This window comes from Pseudorasbora parva, chromosome 22 (assembly GCF_024679245.1).
Source record: "Pseudorasbora parva isolate DD20220531a chromosome 22, ASM2467924v1, whole genome shotgun sequence".
Classification (NCBI taxonomy): domain Eukaryota; kingdom Metazoa; phylum Chordata; class Actinopteri; order Cypriniformes; family Gobionidae; genus Pseudorasbora; species Pseudorasbora parva.
The window spans coordinates 26,158,276-26,180,695 of NC_090193.1; the positions used below are offsets into that span (position 1 = coordinate 26,158,276).

Below are 22,420 nucleotides of genomic sequence, written 5' to 3' on the forward strand. Positions count from 1 at the left end.
TGTCCATACAAGATCTTCGTCTCTAAGTTGTGATCTTTCTCGCATTATTCTACTTCCAACTCGGCTCTGACAGAAGAACCCAGACGAGTGTCAAGGGCAATCAAGCTGTCGCTTATTTAAAGCTTTTCACAAAGGCCATGATTCCAGGCTCAAACCTGGAGATAATACGATGGGAAGCAGATTAAAGAGGGGTTAACTGCGAGTGATTAGCTGCTTTATCTGCACTGGGCGGCAGATTAACTGCCATAGCTAACACAGAACCATACTACAGGGTGAGAGGGATGATCCGAATTAGCCAGGTTTTGGTGCTGGAAATGAGATTAAGTGAATTGTGTGTCTTGCACTGCACAAATGTAGTTTTGCGTGTGTTGAATCTGTATGTCATGTATGTGTATGCCTGCACAAGAGCTCACGTGTTTGGTAGATGACAACAAACCTCAAATCCTTCCATTACGACCATTTGGGAGGAGCAAAATTGTATCTTTTGGATCCCTATAAAAGAGGGATCACTTAGCAATAGTTTGAGGGAGCCTTCATCTGGTGATCAACGAAGAGAGAATTCACATCGATACGGGTTAGACTCTTTTTGCGATGCTACAGTAATCTACAGAAGGAAATAACTCAATTGATTTAACCTTTAAGGTGCTACAGCGTTTTCGTGGAGTGATTGCCAGTTTCAAGCAAGATGAAGTCAGTACCCGAGTTTCAAGAAGACTTCTTCATGCCCATCCCTTTAGATACCAACAACATCTCAGCTTACAGCCCTTTTTTGGTTCCCCAGGACCACCTGGGTCACCATGCCATATACATGGCCATGGCTGCCTTTACGTTCTTCCTTTTCGTTGCAGGGACTTCGATCAACATCCTTACCATTGTTTGCACAATTCAATTCAAGAAACTCAGATCTCACCTTAACTATATTCTTGTGAACCTTGCTGTTGCAAACCTGTGGGTGTCCCTTTTTGGTTCCTCATTAGCATTCGTCTCCTTCTGGAATAAGTACTTTATCTTCGGGTCGTTAGGATGTAAAATTGAGGGCTTCGCTTCAACATTTGGAGGTATGATGCAACATGCATCCACATTATGTCAATGCATCTGTGTTAGCCTGTTGTAGTTCACTGTAGTTCAAAGCTAAACATTTAAAGCAAGAACTTGTTTTTACATTCTGCTTCTTGTTTGAGATGGTTTCACCAAACCCCTTTTCTATTTTTTCTCTGTTACAGGAATGGTGAGTTTGTGGTCTCTTTCTGTGGTGGCGCTTGAAAGGTGGCTGGTCATTTGCAAACCCCTTGGGAACTTTACTTTCAAGACCCATCATGCCATAATTGGCTGCATATTTCCTTGGTTTTTTGCATTGGCTGCTGGACTCCCTCCATTGTTTGGCTGGAGCCGGTAAGTCCCACTGTTGGCACTGATGAGAACAAAGCCACAATGCCTCCCTCCACTGTACCCGAAGAAAGAAAATCAATGCCTAGCACCTTTTTGCTCCACTCCTAAACATCTAGTTTAAGTCCCTGAGTGAAGTCTTCCGATTAAATTGTGCAGAGTTGGTTATCCCATCAGCCTCACTGAGATTTGTTTTACAGGTACATACCTGAGGGCTTGCAGTGCTCTTGTGGACCTGACTGGTATACGACTAACAACAAATACAACAACGAATCCTATGTCATGTTTTTGTTCTGCTTCTGCTTTGCGGTTCCTTTTGGCACAATCTTGTTCTGTTATGGTCAGCTGCTCATCACACTCAAATTAGTGAGTAAAAATTGCATTTACCATTGGAAACTGCCTCAGAATTGTTCATTTTAGTCAAAGTCAAAGTTTAAGTCAAAAAGATGAATTCTATTTAACCATGCAGTGTTGTAATTTAGGGCCAGATTTACTAAAAACTTGTGTCAACACAAACTCTCTCTTTTGGAAAAAGGATTTACTAAAGGTTAGGATTTACTAAAGGCATGCAGTAAAAAATTTCATTGAAAAAGGCATGGACAGAGTTTTTTTTTTGCAGCTTATTGCATATGCATTTGTAGGACTTTCCCTTTCAGATGCAAAATGTATTGCAGGAGAGTTTTTGAATGAACCATGCAAGGTGATTTACTAATGTTTATGCTCGTCACTTTAATGGTATTTGCACCATTTACCACCCCTAAAAAAGCATGTCTTAAACCAGATGCTAATTTCCGCTTCACCTTGTAAATTGTGATTGTCATTATGGGAATAATCCGGCTGCGTCTGTGTTCTTTAATTTGTTCGCTGTAAGCAGCTCACATGCAGACATTTCCACTCCTTGGCGCTCCTATTTTAGAATTGCGTGCTCAGGCTAATTTGCCGTTTAGTAAATCTGACCCTTAGACTTATGATATTTCTAAAAAACTAATTATTTAAAACCTCAAAACCATATTATTTTACATAATATGTTCATTCCTGTTCTTTCTATTTGATCTCTGGGTTTGATCTGATCTGATCTTTTTTTTTTTTTTTAGAACATTCAAATGATCAAATTAAATGCATTACCTTTTTTTTAAGGTAAACTTCACACTAACATTTTTACTTGGTCCAAATCCTGACAAAAACTGATTTAAAATACCATATTTTATTTATTTATTACATAAATGATTAATGTGTTTCATTGCTCTGCCACATTGGGATGCACATCGAACCCTGTCCACTAGATGGAGACTATGAATGGGTTACTGTGGTCATGATGCCCGTTGCTCTAAAAATTCCTTGTTTGTCCTACCAGGCAGCCAAAGCTCAAGCAGATTCGGCTTCAACCCAGAAAGCAGAGAGGGAGGTGACAAAGATGGTGGTGGTGATGGTGTTTGGCTTCTTGTTATGCTGGGGACCATATGCCAGCTTTTCTCTCTGGGTAATTTCCCACCGTGGAGAACAATTTGACCTGAGAATGGCAACCATACCATCCGTCCTTTCTAAATCCTCTACAGTGTACAATCCCGTCATCTATGTCTTGATGAACAAACAGGTATAGTATTATGTGGTCGTTTGGATTTGTATTATAAGTTTGTTCCCATATGGCTACAGTACTAAATGCCATCCTCACTTAATACACAATAATATGTGGTACTCATTTATTTTGAATCCCAGTTCCGTTCCTGTATGATGAAGATGGTCTGTGGCAAGAATATTGAAGAAGATGAGGCTTCTACTTCATCTCAGGTCACCCAGGTCTCCTCTGTCGCACCAGAGAAATAAACCCATCCTCGTCCTACAGACAGAACCACTCTACTGACAGTGAAAAACAATTTTACAATGATTGTAAATAATAAATATAGACCCAACAGGAATTTTTGCTTTTAATGTCAACATTTTTACTTAGTCTTAGTCTTGACTTGGTGAACAAGTAGAATGAGTAGAAGTTCATTATTATCAATGAAATGTACAATAAATGCAAAGTAAGAAAGAAAGAATTGTGTTGTTAAATATATCAGTTCAAGAATTATGACATACATTACAATAGTTTATATGAATTCTATTACATTAGTCTTATTTATTTATGCTTTAAATGGACTGCTGTAGTTAGCAAATATTTCACAACAACTGGACCCACTTTATATTAGGTGGCCTTAATGACTATGTATTAACATTTTAATTAATAATTTGATAAAATGCACTTATTGTACATAGATGTCTTTACATTGTACTTACATTTTAAAAATTACCTGCATGTAATTACATTTGTAATTCATTTCTGTAGTTATATTTATAATTACACGGTTGACACTTCCCTTACACCTTAACCAACCCTTAAACTTACCCATACCTGCACCTGTACCTAACTTAACCCGCATCCCACCTCAATATCAGCAAGTGTTTTGCAATACAATATGAACACTATTACATTGTACTTCTTTTTTTTTATGTAAGTACACAGTAGTTAAGGTAGTACCTTATATAAAGTGGGACCCAACAACTTAAACATGAAAACAGAAAAGTATCTCATATTTCTGATTGTAATCAAGTCCGTAGGTCTTCAGTTCTGAGTAATGAAGTAACATTTCCAGGGATGGTCTGAAAAGCAAAGTCAAACAGAGCATTATCTAATATGCAAAACTGCTTTGCATTGATTTGCTGTACTACTAATGAATATTTTGTATTAATCAAAAAATAATCATAAAAATATACGTGCAGTAGTTTGAATTCGATTTCATAGTCTCTTCAAAAAATACAGAATATCAATACTTGCATCATTGATTTGTGCATGCATGCTTACTCACCTTAACTTCACTTCACTTCACTTCATCCATTTTCAAATCAAGATAAAAGTGCAAAGAAAGAATATGAAATCACCATTAGTCATTCCCAAACTATCCTAACAATCAATTCAAGAACAATATCAATCTAGAAATTAAGCCACAAATGATGTTAGAGAAACAATGAGCAGTGGAAGCAAAGTTTTGCTCATGTTAGATTAACATCTATTATATGGATTAATTCCATTCAAAACATTTAATTAAATTAACGCTTAGTAGGCTACTAAATATCGTGAATATAGTGGTTGTCCAATGGCAGACCATGTGAGACCAAACTATAATCTTGAGCTTTCGTTGAGAATTCAGTTGTATATCCGAGTTCTGCTAGTAGTGAACTTTTGCCAATCACGAATAGTTCAGAACTAGCGGAATTCCAGACATAGGACTGATTGAGTGCTGCCCCATGATACTTTCTGATCCATCTGTTTCTGAAAAACATTCTTTTCAACTACATCTCTGAATATCTGTGATTTACAAAGTGACATAGCAACACAAAACTTCTCAATCCCACAAAGCGTATATAAATTCCAGCAATCTATTAAAGTTCAATTTATTTTAATTAGCTTCCACTTTAAAAGGAAGCGTAAAAGATCATATAATGAACAAATACCTGTTTTGGATAAACACATACATATCAGTACAATGCATTGCCATTTTAAAAATGAAAAGGAAACAACTGATAGAATAAAAAAAGTGTACAGACTGCTCTCGTCTTCGTGTTAGCTCCATCCTCACCCTGGTTTGGTCTGTTCACGTCCTAGTGTTCACTTCCTCCTGCTCCACTTTGCCACAATAGATGGAAAAGCGATGGCTGAAAAAAAAGAAAAGAAAACGGCTATCGTCAGAAACGGAGAGATTAAAACTGACCTCATCAAGATTTTCAGATAAACCCTGCTTTCCCTAAACTGAACCATCAATCCATTGGGATTAGGAAGGTTTGGGCTGCATCCTTGTCAATACTAATTAGGATCTTATTGGAGGGTACCTGGGTACCCCAGTTGTCCCAATAAGCTGATTTGGACTTGGACTGTAACCTAGATGTCTGACTTACAGTTACCCTGCACATACCGAGCATATGTGTTACATATAATCTTTATTAAAATTATAGATAATAAAAATTATTTAAAATAACCTTCTGCTGACATGTTTTGTGTGTGTGCACTCAGGAAAAAAGGTACAAAATATGTCACTCGGGCCGTACCCTTTAAAAAAAGGTAGACCCTTGTACTTTATTTACCCCAAAGCAATGCATATCAGTATCTAAAAGGTACATATTCATATTTAAATGGTACATATTAGTACCATAATTCTATTCTATTGTATGCATTTGAAAGAGTACCACCACAGGAGCTTTAGTATGCATACAATAGAATAGAATTAAATTAGAATAGAATAGAATATAGAAGCTATGCAACTATGCAATATACATTCATAAGTATGTGAATGTGCAAAGAGGACATATTTGTGCAAAGTTAATCCTTTAATGGGCAACAGGGGCCATTATATAGAAGATTTTTTTCTTTTGCAATAATGATATCTTGCCTTTTTAATAAAAGTGTACTGTACAGTGACATTGTACAAGAAGCTTCAGTCAAGGACGACACAAAGAGGTCTGTGACCTAAACTTAAAAAGTCGAAGAAAGCATCACCTTATAATCACTCCTAGCTTGGTTGTGCCAAATGTCACCGCACAATGTTTTGGTTTACCTGTGATGGCTTCAACAATCCTAGGAAGGGACAGTAGCTTAGGTCTCCTGTAAGCCTAATGAATGAGTTTTTGTTCTGCTCCTGATACCTGTTTTGACCTCAACAATCCTCCACCCGGCATCCTCTTTTTTTGCGTATAAAAGCACTTTGACAAGAGCCTAAAGTCTGTCGGTGCGAGTCGGCCAGAGACAGACAGGTAGTAGAAGCCCAAAGGCCCAGACCTTTACAGCAGCTAAGTAACTACAGGTTTGGGCTATACAACAACCCCCAAAAATGGCAGAGCAATGGGGAGAAGCGATATTCGCAGCCAGGCGAAAGGGAGATGAAACGACGAGAGAATCGATGTTCACATATACCAACAGCAATAATACCAAGGGTGAGTTTTTAAAAATGTTTTCAATTTTTTTTTTTTTTATTATAGTTTGAGTGGGTTTAAATAGGGTCGTTGTGTGCATTGAATAGGTTGACAATAATTGTTATTAGGAAATTGTATAAACAAGGAAATTGATAAACCTTATAGCTATTCTGTTGTAAAGCCGTGTGAAAAGTCTTTTAAAGGTTTCACAATAGTGGCAGAGTAATAGGAAAGGAAATCTTACTCTTATACTTCAAATGTGTGATCTTCTGAACTCTCTGTGCAGTTTGGCCAGAAGTAACATAGCCAGCAAAAGATTTCAGACTGATAAATATGAAGCATCAGAATAATGAGAGTTGTTAGGTGAGAACTTCAAGCTGATTTAATGTTCTTTGTTTCTCATTTCCAGATCCCTTTGAGGGACCCAACTACCACATTGCCCCTCGATGGGTGTATAACATTTCAACACTCTGGATGTTATTCGTGGTCCTCGCCTCGACCTTCACCAATGGCTTGGTGCTAGTGGCCACAGCCAAATTCAAGAAGCTCCGTCACCCTCTCAACTGGATCTTGGTCAACCTTGCCATAGCTGATCTATTAGAAACATTGTTTGCCAGCACCATCAGTGTCACTAACCAGTTTTTTGGCTACTTTATCCTTGGTCACCCCATGTGTAAGTTTGAGGGCTTCACTGTGGCTACATGTGGTAAGTTACTGCCCAAAGACATCACTTTTACATTATTGAAACTTTGTGGGGGTTTTATGATATCTAACAACACAATCAACAGGTATCGCTGGCCTGTGGTCTTTGACTGTCATCTCTTGGGAGAGATGGGTGGTCGTCTGCAAACCATTCGGAAATGTCAAATTTGATGGTAAATGGGCAGGTGGTGGCATCATCTTCTGCTGGGTTTGGTCTGCTGTCTGGTGTGCACCTCCCCTCTTTGGCTGGAGCAGGTAAAATGACAACTTACATATGAATCATTATCTTAGTAATTCATCATAAAATCATTGAATTATTTGGGTAAAGGCCAACAAATAAGTTCCAAACAAGCATAAATATGGATCTTTCAAATCCATTATTCTCTCAGATATTGGCCTCACGGGCTGAAGACCTCCTGCGGCCCTGATGTCTTCAGTGGAAGCGAGGACCCCGGTGTCCAGTCCTACATGATTGTCCTAATGATCACCTGTTGTTTCATCCCTCTGGGCGTCATCATTTTCTGCTACATTGCTGTGTTCTTAGCCATTCATGCTGTAAGTTGTCTCCTTGACTGCTTTCAAAAGTTACCAGTTTCTAAAAAGGCTCTAAGCATCTATCACTTCTCTCCAACAGGTTGCCCAGCAGCAGAAGGATTCTGAGTCCACACAGAAGGCTGAGAAGGAAGTGTCCAGAATGGTGGTTGTCATGATTGCGGCCTACTGTTTTTGTTGGGGTCCTTATACGGTCTTCGCCTGCTTTGCAGCTGCAAACCCAGGCTATGCCTTCCATCCACTGGCGGCAGCCATGCCTGCCTACTTTGCCAAGAGCGCCACCATCTACAACCCCATCATTTATGTCTTCATGAACCGACAAGTAAGTCAATGCTGTTTAACAAAACTCAAATCTTAAGAAAACTTTGCATGAACCTTTGCAAAATAATCTTGAGTCCTCTTTCCTTGCAGTTCCGCGTATGCATCATGCAGCTCTTTGGAAAGAAGGTGGATGATGGGTCTGAGGTGTCTACATCCAAGACAGAAGTGTCTTCTGTGGCTCCTGCATAAACTGAGCACCAGATCTCAGAGCAAAGGTCTTGAGTCAGACATGGGAAAAAAGACGAAAATGGGACTTTTTATATTCCTTGTTTACCCTCACCGTATCTCAACAACTTTGCTTCCAGATATTTCCCTTGGAGTGATGGGGAATACCTTGTTGCATGGCACTGTGTGTTAACACATTACTTTCTCAACAACCCTGTGGCTTAAAATCCACTGGAATGATGTTACACTTTTTATGGTAATCATTTGTCACACAATCATTTGTCCATAATACTCTATCCACTGACTATTCAGAAGGTTGTGCGCCTATATATAGCACAGTTTTGTGGGAATGTGACACTCAGCTTGGGTTAACTAACAGCAAAAAGTAATCGCCTCATTGTAATGTACAATTTTTGCTGAATTGATGTTCAGTGGCAATGTAATAATATCTCTGTAATCTTAATTTTGTAGCCATCTTGCAAGAAAACAAAAATGACAAAAAATGTTTGATAGATAGATAGATAGATGCCTGCCCATGTACAGCATGTTCTATTTTTTCTTTGATGAAAATAAAAAAGCAGCAAAATAAATGTTCTGTTCTCAGTGTCTTTCATTACACATGCACATCTCCATGAAACAGTCAAGATCTGTTCCCTTTTCAGACATGCATTTAACATAAGATTATTTGGGTATATACATATTACATTTTCTTTTAAATATATCACTATACTTTTTAGATTCCTTCATTACCTCCTAACACAATGAGGAGGTTTCTAATAGCTGCTGAGTGAGTGTCTGAAAATATAACATCCTTTTTTTTTTTGACTGCCAAAAGTAATCTCTCCATTTGACACTTTTTTGTTGTTGAAAATATTGGAAAATCGTTTTTTCACTGTTGTACACTGTCCCCATATTTAATTTGATAAAGAGTATACAGTAAATAAAGAAAATGCTCTGAAATCCCAAGGAACCCAGACAAAATCCACTTAAAGGAAAATGACTTAAAAATCTTTGAAATTCTTAAAATCATTGTGTTGACAGGATTTAAAGCCTAAAAGTCATGTAGAAGTCTGCAAATGAGAGGGGCAAGTCAATTGCAATTCCTTCATTTAAGCCTGAAGGGGCTAAGCAATTTCAACTGGAACGTGACACTAAAAGCACTGCTTATCTAAGGAAGATTAACCTCGAATTGAAGTCTCACCTTTTTGATTCTGAGTATCCATGTGCCCCGTGTGCTTGGGTGCAAATGCATGGGGGTTGGGAGGGTTATTTTCAAAATGTATTTCACTACAGATTACAAAGTACATGCTTTAAAAAGTAAATTGTAATGTTTCCCGCTAGTTTTGTACTTACTAGCAAAATACTTTTGTAAACCTTTGGAATACTTAGCAAAGGGACTTGGTTTTCCTCTGCATTTTATTATAACATCAGTTTTCCACAATATTTCATGAGGCAAAAAGTTTGGACAATTAAAAAACATATATATTGATGTTCAAGATGGCACCATGATGCATTAGGATATGTGGTGTGTATATGTTTGGAATTGGATGAACAAGAATAGGCTACCCATTTTGTCTTCGGGGAAACATAAGCTTCTGAAGGGCAGTACTAAATGAACCGCCATTTAAAAAAATATTTAAAAAAAGGTATTTGCGACTATTTTTTCTCTCACAATTGCAAGTTTGCATCTTAGTTCTGACTGTTTTAGAATTGAGAGATTTAAACACTTATTTCCCCCTCATTATTGGATGGATTAGGAAAATAAAAGTCAGAATTGTGAGATGTAATCTTGCAATTTAGAGAAAAAAAGTCAGAATTGTGAGTTAAAAAGTTGCAGTTACCTAAACAGATGACTTAACATGAAACATAAAAACAGTTGTGGATAATCCAACAGACAGTTTGAAATCAAGGGTACATTTTTGAATGTGACAATTTGTAAAAATGCAGTCATTTTGTCTTGTGGAGGATATGTAAACATATTTTATGTGAAATAGCATGCAATTTTTATGATCCCAGATTCCATTTTGTAAAAAATTATAAAAATTGTGCATATTCCATTGCTGTTTACATTATTTACCCGTTACAGTTTACAGTCTATGGTTTACATACATAGATTTTTTAAATTAAATAAATAACATTAAAATCTAAAATACTTTTGGATGTAACTGTAATTTGATTACCTCCAACTTAAAAATGGAACTGTAATGAAATTTTGTATATTTAAAAACGTAACTAAGTTACATGTATTTCGTTACACTCCAATCCTGGACACATTATTTCATCCCATACTTGTGAGGTCATGAACAGCAGTTAGGGCCCATACTTCCCATGCAGATTTGTGGGCACTTCCTGTTATGCGAGACAGCTCTTCCAGATAGCCTTAATATGCTTAACGTAAAAAACAAAACAAAAAACAGCTGGTATAAAATGAGATTTCAACCACAAACTGAGAAATAAGAGGTAAACTCATGGAGAGAAGAATCCTGTGACTGGTATAACCACTGCAAATGTTGATAATGTAAGGCCGCCCAAATCGTCCCAATGGAGGCTAAAGATCGGCGGGTGAAGGTCGCTGCGCGTTCGTCTTTTCAGCGGGGCAAAAGGGATTTTATTCCAATTCCTCGTTATCTGACTCCATTTAATGATAATTTAGAATTTAGGTTTGAATGCCAATTGGTTATTTGGTCATTCATTTTTAATAGTTTACGTACACATTTAATTATTCCGTTTAACCCTTTGTTGAAATTATACCCAACCTGAATAATTCCAGAGCAAGTCAGAATCCATCAAAGTGTAACAATTTATTTAACAGTCAGGTAAATGTATAAAGCCAATTACATAGTCAATTCAAAGGTAATCCATATAAAACATCAAATACTCTGAAGTAAAGAATGAAATGTATACCTGACTTCTGAAAACTACATAATGCTGGCTATCTTGAGACATCCAGCATTACGGGCTGACCGGTTTAAAGTGTCAAGCCCTGAGCTGTTTGCAACATTTCCTTAAATACCCAGAAACAAATGTACAAACTCTTTCAAATGTAAACACGAGTGCACAATGGGAATTTGCATTGATCAAGACTTGTATTGATGTAAAGGCCAAATGGCTGAAAGCCACACCCACCAAACTAAGACAAGATATCTTTAAACTCTTAAAACATTGATTATCTTTTGGTTAACTTCTGTGGAGTTGAGATCTTTGTACCAGTCGCACTGAGACATTTCAAATGATATCAAACACATATATTGTATCGTGAGGATTGACATTGTAACAAGTAGATTTTGTGTGTATTTTCAGGTGATCTCAGCATGAGACAGGGAAGGAATTGGGGGAGACGGGGTATATAGGGAAAGATGTAGATTAGCTGATAGTGAGGTGAGACTTGCGTCTCCAGTGGTGTGTGAGGGACAGTTCAGATGTTAATTTCCTTTATTTTCTCAGAGAGTCCTTGTTCTTCATTCAGACATTTCGGCATATACTAGTTTTTTCAGTCTTACAATAACATGAAAATGGATAATTGTGAATAAATCTTCATTTTTGTTTTATCTCCAGGGTTTACAAAATGGCAGAGTGGGCCAAAGCGGCGAATGCTGCCAGACGATGAGGGGACGACACAACAAGGGAGTTTTCGTCTACACCAACAGCAACAAAACAAGGGGTATTTTATCTTCAAGAACACAGCTTCATGTCCTGTATTTTATGAATGAGTGAAAGAGGAAAACTGTATAAAAAATGATCTTCCATTCACCGCTCCCTTTGAGGGACCCAACTACCACATTACCCCTCGATGGGTGAACAACCTCGCAACACTGGATGTTCTCCATGGTCATCACCTCGATCTTCACCATTGCGTGATGCTGGTGGCCATGGCCAAACTAAAGTAGCTATGTCACTCTCTCAACTGGATCCTGCCGTCTCTGGCAGGACGCCCAGCTGCCAAAAGAATTTAAGTCCATGCAGAAAGCTGAAAAGGAAATGTTCAGAATGGTGGTTCTGTTGGGGTCCTTATTCCTTGGCCTGTTGCAATCCCAGAATATTCCTTTCCATCCACTGGCAGAGCACCACCATCTACAACCCAATATTTTATGTCTTCATGAAATGACATGTAATATTGCATTGTGGGTATACTTAAATGTGTAGGTGGCTTATGCTTTGGTAAACCTCTTTTGGTAGGTCAACAATCAGAAAGCGGCTTTGCTTTTGCACTTCCGTGTGCATTCTGCAGCTCTTAAGAAAGTTGATGAGGGATCTAAGGTGTCCACATCCAAACAGAAGCGTCTTCCGTGGCTTCGGTATAAAGTGCCATTTTTTAGATCCGACCGGGTTTCGAGGAACTGGTTACATACTTAAGGTTGGAATAGTCTTGACTGTACATGCAGCTAAAAGTCTTCTGAAAGAAACTGTTTACTGTCCTGGTCAATTATGACAATTATTGTTGTTGTCACAAAGCTATGAATGGATTTGTAAATGTAATTTTTTTTAAAAAAAAAGGCATGGTATATTACTTTATTGTTTTCTGAAGAAAATGATTCATGCAGCAATCAAGAAACATTGAAGTATTATCACTTTGACTGATAATAACTTTTTTTTTAACTTAATTACACATATGTTTCCTTAAGATGCATAGAATTGAGAATTCAATAGAATTTCTAAAAATGTGTCTTGCAAGGTTTTTTTTAATAAAGGATAGATGTAGAGCACATGAAGCCAGGACCAGGTAACATCTTGTAATCTTGTATAAGCTCTATTCCACATCAAGCGGATAGAGGATTTCACCTAGGCTGGCCAGTAAAGTCACGACTTTTGCTAGGAAGCTTATATGACGGAACTCATTAGGTTAAAACACGGTTGAGTGTATTTGTGTATATGAGGGCATTCGTGTGAATGTAGATTGGTTGCGTGACTGTGTTGTGGACTGTGATGTGTTTTGGTCTGCACTATAGACATACTGTGTACAACAATTTGAGTCAGTTACTGGTTATGTTGAGAAAATGTTCTAAACAATAATACACCTTTTTATTTTAAAGAATCAAACAAATAAAACCAACCTTGTTTTTAGTGATTGGCTATACGGCAGACCTGTATTATTAATGAATTATCACCTCTCTTCTTAACATATATGACATTTTATTCCATCTTTATATTAATTATATTTATTCGTAACATATTTGGTGACTAAGTTTTTCACAGTATTATTATAGTTTTTTTCTTAGGTTTTTTTTTTTGTAAGTTTATTTTATTCAAATGTTTGTTTTTCTGGATTTACACTAGCAATCTACATAATATTATAACATATGACATATGTTTGGGTAATGGGGGAGGGGGGTTGATACAACTTTTGTCTTTTTTAATGGAATATATGCTGTTTTGTCAGTTTGAAGGAAAAATAATAAAAGTGTGAATCGTAAAATATTAGCTCCTTTTTGGAGATCTGTACAAAAAACGAAAAAAAAAAACAAGATTTAAAAAAAATAAATAAGAACATATTTCTGATCACTATCAGAATAAGAAACATTACATCTGTCCTTTTAAGTTAAATTTAAATTAAAGTTTCTGACTGAAATTACACTAAAAAGATATATGGTTTATATATATATATATATATATATATATATATATATATATATATATATATATATATATATATATATATATATATATATATATATATATATATATATATATATATATATATATATATATATATATATATATATATATATAAAATGGTCCCTACTGCCTATTAAAGGAGTAAAAATGTTTTATTTGGTACATTGCACAAATATGTCATATATTCACACATGCATTGCATAGAATCTGTTGCACATATTCTATTCTATTCTATTCTATTCTATTCTATTCTATTCTATTCTATTCTATTATATTCTATTCTATTCTATTCTACCTTCACGAAATTCATGGCTAGTTCACGACTTCATTTTAGACTTCCAATATAGGACAATAGCCACCGATTTTTAATGCTTTCGTTACATTTCTCATTAACTATCAACATAATTCAAAGCGTTTTTGCACAATGCAGTTTAAAAACTTGAACAAAAGTTTAAAAGTTTAACGACGTAATATTTAAATTCACGTTTTACTACTAGCCTACAAAGCCGCGACATACACAGTACAGGACGCCGCGGTGTCACGTCGACTTTTATTTTGAAAGACTGGAGTTCGTCGCAATCTTCACAGTAGCACTTTAAACGACTCACACACGTGGAGTTATGTCCAAAGCAAGTGAGTCTATATACATTGAAGTATTTTTCCACTTTTAGAGCGTTAAAAAAGTTTTGACATAATGGCAATTACATTAAATTATTGTTATCATGTTACAGAGCAAAAGCGAGCGAAACGGTTGGGGTTTTGCGGTAAAAAGGTGCGTGATCTAGCCTACATGCTAAGTTAACTGTCAAATCAATGTGAAGTTAAGATTAGCGTACATGTAAAACACTACCAGTCAAATGTTTGGACATTCCTATTCATTCACTGTTGTTATTTACACATTTTAAATAATCATCACTATGAAACACTGTAAATTAACGGAAGTGTGGGAATTATGCTGTTTATCAAAAAACTAAACACATTATAGTTATCTTATATTTGAGCTTTTTCGCCTAGATTACAGCTCTGCACATTTTGGCCAACTTTATGAAGAATTTAAGATCATGAGAAACATATCAGTGTCCCAGCGTTTGTGCATGTTGACTGTCTTCTTTAAAGTCCAAGGATGGGCAGCAGTCGCAAGGAGGGAAGAAGGATCCTGGGGTACCTAATGTGCGCAGCTTCAAAGAACACAGTCAGAGACAAGCTGAACGCCGACAACAGAGGGTGAGGAAGGGATGCCTTGCCTGCAAGCTTTTTTAAATATGTTGCATGTTTCTAGATCTGAGTAACATGCGTAAAATGACCTTTTTTATATCGCTAATGTTGTTTTCTAGCTGGAGGAGCAACAGGAGAGGCAGAGGTTGTCAAGAGAGAAAGAGATGATGAAAAGGAGAAGTCTGGACAGTTTTCAGAAAGACATCCAGTTACGACAAAGAGAGTTTGAACAGAGGGTTGGTCTGACATTTTACAATTTCTCTAGAACAGAACTGAATAAATGTATTAGGCCTATTTTTTTAAATTCATATACACTACCGCACAACATTTTTCATTATTATTAATATTACTATTACCAAGCCTGTTATGCTGAAAAGACTGCATTATTTGATCAAAATTCAGTCAGGGTGTAATATTGTATTATTCCTGTAATAACTCGTCTGAAATCATTCTAATATGCTTAATTTGTGCTTGAGAAATTATTATTAATGTTAATTTGTTAAGTAGAAAGAACATTATTAATTTAATAAGGAAATATTTTGTAAATTTATAAATATCGTTACTGTTACGTTTGATACAATTATTGAATCTTTGCTGAATAAAGTTAAATCTCTTTCCAAAAAAGTCTTACTGACCCCAAACCTTTGAACGGTAGTGTCTATTTTGCACATATTTAGATTTCTTGTGCACTGATCTTTGGCCCAATGAACAATACTTCATAGTTATCTTACTTTGTAAATTGATATAGAACATCCTGAAATGTTTGCAAATGGCATTTTATAGTTTAACCATGTCACTATTTTGTGCAACCACTCTAACACCTTTTATAAATGATTTTGTTTTGCAGTTGCAAGCTATTGTAGATCTGCGCCTTTGTCTTAATAACTTTTTATTGTTGATGCAATAAATGCAGGAGATTCAAATGCAAACCCTGGAGAAGCATGTTAACTTTGAAACCGAGAACTCAAGAAAGGCATACTGCAGAGAATTTAAAAAGGTACTATTTCCTGTACTGGCCTGTTTTGATTTCCCTTATACCCCACTTCCCCTCGAAGATGAACTTCTATTGGCCAATTCTTAATGACAATTTACTACTTTTGTTTCTTTTTATATCAGGTAGTAGAGGCAGCAGATGTTATTTTAGAGGTTCTGGACGCCAGAGACCCTTTAGGCTGCCGGTGTCCACAGGTTGAACAGGCCGTTGTCCAAAGTGGAACCAACAAAAAAATTGTACTTGTTTTAAATAAAATTGGTAAGAGAGAACTTTTGTATATCTAATTGAAAACTTCATTCTGCAACAGAATGAAAACTTTGTCTCAACTTTTTCCACCTCAAGATTTGGTGTCCAAGGATATTGTGGAAAAATGGATCAAGTATCTTCGCAATGAGTTTCCTACTGTGGCTTTCAAATCCTCCACTCAGCAGCAGAACAAAAATTTGGTGAGAGCTTCAATTCATAGTTTTCAATCACATGACTGGCATGGAAACTTGGAGAGCAAAACATCTATAAAACAGACATTTTCCACATTTTCCATCTGTCAACGAATATTGAGGTCACCTATTAAAAACAAATATATGTGAAAAAATGAATTTTTGGGGCACTTGTCATTCATATACAGCACCTGCTGCAGTGTTCCAATCACTAAAATCAAACGTGAAAAAATGAAAGGGCCTTAAAGGTGGACTATGCAGTATTTTTGCAGTAAAATATCCAAAAACCACTAGCCCAGTGCAATATATTTAGTTCAGAGTTCTTACAATATCCCAAATGTTTCCAACTATTTGTAAATTGTGAAAAAATTGCTATTTTAACCAAGGAGCTGGGACGTCTGAGGGAGTTGCCTGTAAATTGCGTCATATCTACTTTACCCACAGTTTCCGGTTTTATTTGGCATAAATGCTGTGAACAAGTTTCACAGCAGCCACTGAGCGAACGCACAGAGTAACGTCATAACATAATTTTCAACACACTTCATCTAATATGATAAACAAGAGCTGCGTTACCTCATACTCATTACCAGATGGCGCCTGCAACTGTGTCCCGTCATAATAAAAGCCCCGTTGCTCATGAGCTGTGTGCTCGGTAACAATTGCTCCAGCGACCTTTCTCAGCTCCCACAACACTCTGTCTTGCTCTGCTTCATACTACAGTAATGTTAATAACTGCATCCATGAACATGATTTCTGCCCGAGTCGTAGCCCAATTCTTTTCCACCGGCTGTGAGGTGAAGACCACATGTCCCAAGATGCTGAGCTCAAACTTGGCGTCATCAAACTACACCTATGTTTTGAATAGGCGCCCTCTAGCAGATGGAAAAATTACTTAGTGCAGCTTTAATGTACTAAATCGGTGATATTAAATAACCAATTCAGAATAAACCTTATTGGTGATGCATTCTATATACAGCTGATCAGATGCTCAGAGACTACTATGAGACACTTGTTGCACACTGCGGTAAGCTAGATCGATATTAGGAGTGGTAGGACACTGTACTCGCGGTAAATCATGAAAACAAGATTTAAACATTTAAGACTAACTGTTGATCTATACAACAATTCGTTTTCTGTTGAGGAATGTGTCCAAACAATTGCTCACCTGTGGTGTTTCCACGTTTACTACAAAATATAACGCAGTTATGATGTCATTGATAGGCGATGGACAGACACGGTCCTGGTTAAAATGGACAGTGTCCTGGTTTAAATGGCTTATTTATCTGGATTTAAACATTCTTGGAGACATTTGGTATAATGGAAGTACACAAGTCCAAAAAATACATAACATTGTTCAAGTGGATATTTTTGGATATTTTAATCTAAAAATCGTACATATGTGCCTCTAATGCTAAACCGCATTGTGTTTAAGGTCTGGGTTCATCTGCTTTCCTGTACATAGTATGCATCATTAATAAGGTGTATATTGACTTTGGTTTCTTGATATCAATGTCTTACTAATGTACTTTGTACAAAACTGGTAAAAATTACTGGCAAGCATAGAAGAATTTAGTTTTGCTCTCCAGGTGGGCCATCCTAAAAATGTGTGACATCAAAACTATGAATAGAGATGCATTTTATTATCAGACTCGGCACAAACAATTTTTTTCTTCTGTGACCTATTTACACACAAATGATATACGGTTAAAAACAATTCTGTTGTCTGACGTTCACAGAAACGCAGTCGCGTGCCTGTGACCCAGGCTACTCAAGAGCTGCTGGAAAGCAGTGCGTGTGTTGGGGCAGATTGTTTAATGAAACTATTAGGAAACTACTGCCGCAACCAAGATATAAAAACCGCTATAACTGTAGGAGTGGTTGGTAAGTTTTTTTGCACTAATATGACTGCTACATTTTAATTAATATAGGACTATAAAAGTTAACAAAATGTTTCAGGTTTTCCGAATGTGGGGAAAAGCAGTTTAATTAACAGCTTGAAGCGTGCTCGTGCATGTAACGTTGGAGCTACACCCGGAGTTACTAAGTATGTAAATATTAAGTTTTGTCAATATTTAAAGTAAATTTTTCTCTTTGTCAGCTGTCTTTCCCTCAAATCAATGTGTTTTTCAGGTGTTTACAGGAGGTCCATCTAGACAAACATATCAAACTTTTAGATTGCCCTGGTATTGTAATGGCAACCTCAACCAGTGATGCTGCCATGATCCTTCGGAACTGTGTGAAGATCGAGCAGCTGGTGGACCCAGTTCCACCTGTTGAAGCCATATTGAGGCGCTGCAATAAAACGCAGGTAGCAAGCATATTTCAGGAACTTTAGTTTGATTGATTGTAGAATCACAGTGTTGCATTCGATTGAGATCCTTTTTTTGTTTTTTATCTTGTGCAGATTATGGAACATTATGGAATTCCAGACTTCCAGACTGTACATGAGTTCCTTGCCTTACTGGCCCGTCGTCAAGGCAAGCTGAGGAAAGGAGGGCTTCCTGACTCTGACAAAGCTGCCAAGAGTGTTCTTATGGATTGGACTGGGTGAGGTTATAGTCCCGGTGAATGTAATGTTCTGTCATTTACTCACATTGTTCACCTGTGGAAGAAAACATATATATATATATATACATGTTGAAGAATGTTTCAACTGTTTGCATTTGCAATGTAAGTAAATGGGGTCCAAAATAACATTGAACCCCACTGGCTTTCATTTTGTGGTTAAAAAAAAAACCCCACACTCATTTTTTCAAAATATCTTCTTTCGTGTTTCACAGAAGAAAGTCAAACCAGGTTGGCAACACTATTCCAGTAAGGTTCCACTTAATGTACATTAGAAAATTTTAAACTAAGTGAATATATCCTCACCCTATATACTCACCCTCATATAATTTCAAACCCAAAGTACTTATATGAAACACAAAGACGTTTTAATATTCTATTTTGTATTTTTAATATTCAATTATCATTTTTGTCCATCCATTAAAAGTTCACTCAATTACATTTTTAAGCTTTATAAAGCACATTAAAATGAACTAGATTAGCATTTACTGAAGGAAATAACTTTTTTTATTAGTATAATTACTATTATTATAATTATTGTAATTTTTGTAAGTGTCTTCGCAATTAGCAAACTTTTCTCTATTAGCAAACTGAAAATGCAAGCTTTTGAAATCGAGTTTCAGGTGACGTCATCCGCATGCGTATTACATGTTCTGTCTTTAGAGACAGAGCGACGCGTCATAATCTGAAAGCCACACCCACCAAAAAAAAACAACCGTCTCCATTGACTTTCTATTGCATGTATGAGGCAACCTCCTTGTCATTTCTGACTTATAACAAAAAACTAACAATGTCTAAAAGCTGATATGTGACAAGGTGTACAGAAAAACAAGCTAAAAAGCCCAGAACCAAAAACCCAGAAGTTTTTATAAGCTGCTGACCCAAAAAACAAGCGTTCAAAGACCTAAAAGTACATACATGAAAAAGAGACAGAGCGTGACATGCTATATTACCCACAGAACTACGCCCACTGAAGGGGAAAGTGATTAGCTACAGGAAATATAATATGTAAAACTGACATTTGTATATTTGACAAAATGTTTACTGCACAAATAGGCATACTGAGGCATACTCTGTGTCAGGATCCCAAAACTGATCCATTCTTCCTGCTGAAGCTTCACATCTTATTGCCTGTATCCACTTTTGTCTCCTTAAACGGTCGTTTTTTTTAGGGTGGACAGCTTATAAAAACGTATTTCTTTGTTTTTTAGCTTGTTTGCTGCACACCTTGCCACATATCAGCTTTTAGACTTTGTTCTGTTTTTTGTAAGAAGTCTGAAATGACAAGGAGGCAGCCTCACGCAATCCATTGGATTGTCTAATCCCCCCAATGGATTCCAATTTCAACACCTGTGATTTGGCCTCCTAGAAATCTACAAACATGTCTGTGATTGGCTACATTACTCACCGAAGCAAAAACACATTGGAAATGTAATCATTTGACAAGTGCAAATACAGATACACACTGGATCTTTTGCTAGCTCCTTTTCGCCAATAATATGCTATTAAGAATTCTTACAGAGGATTACAGATCATAGGCCAGCAGTTATGGGCAGCTTTTCCCTCTAAAAGCAGAAGCAGCAACAGGTGGCAGTGGTTGAAATTACACGCTATTATCAAGTCCGTCTCAAGCTCGGAACAGCGATGTCCATTTGGTCCGTGGATAAGACTCCCCTACCCCCTTCTGGCGCTGGGCCTGGTTTTGTGTTTTCTCGGTGCATTCTCGCTGTAAACCAGTGCTGCCTCTCAGTCTTTTTGCCACTCAGCGGGGCACAGTTGCTACAGCTGACGGTGACGTCATGTGCATTCTCTCTATAGGCGTGTAGGGTTTCTTTACAAGTGACATCGCCAACTACTGGCCTGGAATGCAAACATAATTTGTTGTCGTTTTTGTGGAATCTTGTGAGGGGGATCGTTTTGACATCATTGTCTTCTAAACCTGAATAAAAGCAAAGGAAAAACTTTTTTAGGCACATCATTGTTGTGTACAGTACCGCTGCTGGCCGTCTTGATGCCCTACGCATCATTTATGGTCAAAAACAGTTGTCTGTAGTGTAAAGTACATTTAGAATTCTCATTCTCTGTCTTGTAAAGGGGTCGTATCAGCTACTTCACACATCCTCCTGAGACTCACACGCTACCCACGCATGTCAGTGCTGAGATTGTAGCGGAAATGGGCAAAGCATTTGACTGGGATGAACTGGAGAAGGGTAATCTGGAGGCGCTGGCTGGTAACTATACTATGTCTATACTTTCAATGAAATAGACATAATATACCTTCAAAGGGTTTACAACCACATTACTTACACACACTTTTGCCATTATATTTTTTTTACAATTTAGAGTGTGGCACATCTGATGCACAAATGGGGTTCTGTATGGCTACATCTGGATTGACACAAGGAGGTCAAGGGGAAAATCTAGCAGAACTAGATGAACCATCAGAGGACCCTGAACTTCAAGACACGGTTGAATCAATGGATGCCGATGAGGACCCAGAGGTACATCCGTTATGCGGTTCAGTTGTTTATTCAAGATAATTTTATGTCCACCTATATTAATCATTCAGTGCACATCATTAACCTTTTAATTTGGTGGTGATTTGTTATTGTGCGTTTAAAGACTTGGATCTCATTTTTGACTTCAATTATAAATCTTCTATTAAGTTTGGACCGATGACTGTTGAGCTAAAGGTTCCCAAGACAAAAAGCAGTGGTGCAATTGAAGCTGTACCCCCAAAGCCAGTGGACCTAAAAGACATTCTGGATGTTGACCCACTGCTGCAAGGTCAGGCCCTCCTGGCTGCCAACAAAAAAAGAAAGAAGCAGCAAAAGAGAGCTGGCAAGTGTGATCTCCATGCATACATGCATTACAAGGCAAACACATTGCTTTAAATCTGTATTTTAACATCACTTCTTCCTTTTTTCTTTTTTCATAGATAAACTCGGCACCAAACTTTCAGATTCTCTTACCTCAGCTTTGAACTTCTCCTTCTCTGACAGCTGATGTGAAGAGCGTTAAACCACGAGGCTCTGGAAGTTCATTCTACTGCCTACTTTTGTTAGAAATACTAACAAACTTGTATATGTAAATGATCTACAATTTAAAATATGCAAATAAATCATCTCTGACTGAGAAGTATGACTAAACTAGACCTCTACGCCCTTTATTGACGGCTTTTTATTCATAAATCAGAAAATCACTGTGACAACTTTCTTAAAGTCCTTGTACCAGTTTATTCACTTTTATAACTACTAGTCGAACCAGATTGTTTAGGAAGATAAGTGTAATTTTGTAGAGGATAAAACATACATGCATAAATGTTTCAATACATGGACAATTATTATTTTTTAGCCACAGCATTTTCCCTATATGCTCATTTACATGTACACATGTAAGTTTTAAAAGCTTAAAGAATTGTTTTATAAAAAATGGTTACAGCACAAGTCAAAAGTTGACACTCACTTTAGTAGTAGTATTTTTTTAAAAAAGAACATTGTTTTAATATAATTATAATTCTCATTAT

At 36.9% G+C, this 22,420-nt stretch overlaps 3 protein-coding genes across 3 annotated transcripts; all 3 read left to right on the forward strand.

The window, feature by feature from the left end:
* Positions 1-265: 265 nt before the first annotated feature.
* On the forward strand, positions 266-3,401 carry opn1sw2 (opsin 1 (cone pigments), short-wave-sensitive 2). The gene is made up of 5 exons (XM_067432144.1): positions 266-1,058; positions 1,224-1,392; positions 1,587-1,752; positions 2,741-2,980; positions 3,103-3,401. The coding sequence occupies exons 1-5, from the start codon at positions 686-688 to the stop codon at positions 3,208-3,210; spliced, it is 1,056 nt and encodes a 351-aa protein (XP_067288245.1). The 5' UTR covers positions 266-685; the 3' UTR covers positions 3,211-3,401.
* Positions 3,402-6,158: 2,757 nt separating this feature from the next.
* Positions 6,159-8,647, forward strand: LOC137058685 (red-sensitive opsin-1). The gene is made up of 6 exons (XM_067432050.1): positions 6,159-6,351; positions 6,740-7,036; positions 7,119-7,287; positions 7,422-7,587; positions 7,667-7,906; positions 7,996-8,647. Exons 1-6 carry the CDS (start codon positions 6,249-6,251, stop codon positions 8,092-8,094), a joined length of 1,074 nt encoding a protein of 357 aa, XP_067288151.1. The 5' UTR covers positions 6,159-6,248; the 3' UTR covers positions 8,095-8,647.
* A 5,552-nt stretch (positions 8,648-14,199) lies between these two features.
* On the forward strand, positions 14,200-22,043 carry gnl3l (G protein nucleolar 3 like). Its single transcript, XM_067432308.1, has 15 exons — positions 14,200-14,316; positions 14,415-14,455; positions 14,800-14,907; positions 15,018-15,134; positions 15,812-15,895; positions 16,015-16,150; positions 16,235-16,338; positions 18,066-18,210; positions 18,286-18,373; positions 18,460-18,637; positions 18,734-18,876; positions 20,989-21,125; positions 21,238-21,395; positions 21,561-21,735; positions 21,833-22,043. The coding sequence occupies exons 1-15, from the start codon at positions 14,304-14,306 to the stop codon at positions 21,898-21,900; spliced, it is 1,695 nt and encodes a 564-aa protein (XP_067288409.1). The 5' UTR covers positions 14,200-14,303; the 3' UTR covers positions 21,901-22,043.
* The last annotated feature ends 377 nt before the right edge of the window (positions 22,044-22,420 follow it).

Bases quoted from the DNA above. Each gene is read 5' to 3' on its own strand.
- opn1sw2 (XM_067432144.1), top strand. From the start codon at position 686: ATGAAGTCAGTACCCGAGTTTCAAGAAGACTTCTTCATGCCCATCCCT. The intron at 1,059-1,223 runs GTATGATGCAAC...TCTCTGTTACAG, and splicing joins CTTCGCTTCAACATTTGGAG to GAATGGTGAGTTTGTGGTCT. The intron at 2,981-3,102 runs GTATAGTATTAT...TTTGAATCCCAG, and splicing joins ATGTCTTGATGAACAAACAG to TTCCGTTCCTGTATGATGAA.
- LOC137058685 (XM_067432050.1), top strand. From the start codon at position 6,249: ATGGCAGAGCAATGGGGAGAAGCGATATTCGCAGCCAGGCGAAAGGGA. The intron at 6,352-6,739 runs GTGAGTTTTTAA...TCTCATTTCCAG, and splicing joins CAACAGCAATAATACCAAGG to ATCCCTTTGAGGGACCCAAC. The intron at 7,907-7,995 runs GTAAGTCAATGC...CTTTCCTTGCAG, and splicing joins ATGTCTTCATGAACCGACAA to TTCCGCGTATGCATCATGCA.
- gnl3l (XM_067432308.1), top strand. The intron at 16,151-16,234 runs GTAAGAGAGAAC...TTCCACCTCAAG, and splicing joins ACTTGTTTTAAATAAAATTG to ATTTGGTGTCCAAGGATATT. The intron at 18,877-20,988 runs GTGAGGTTATAG...TGTCTTGTAAAG, and splicing joins GTTCTTATGGATTGGACTGG to GGGTCGTATCAGCTACTTCA.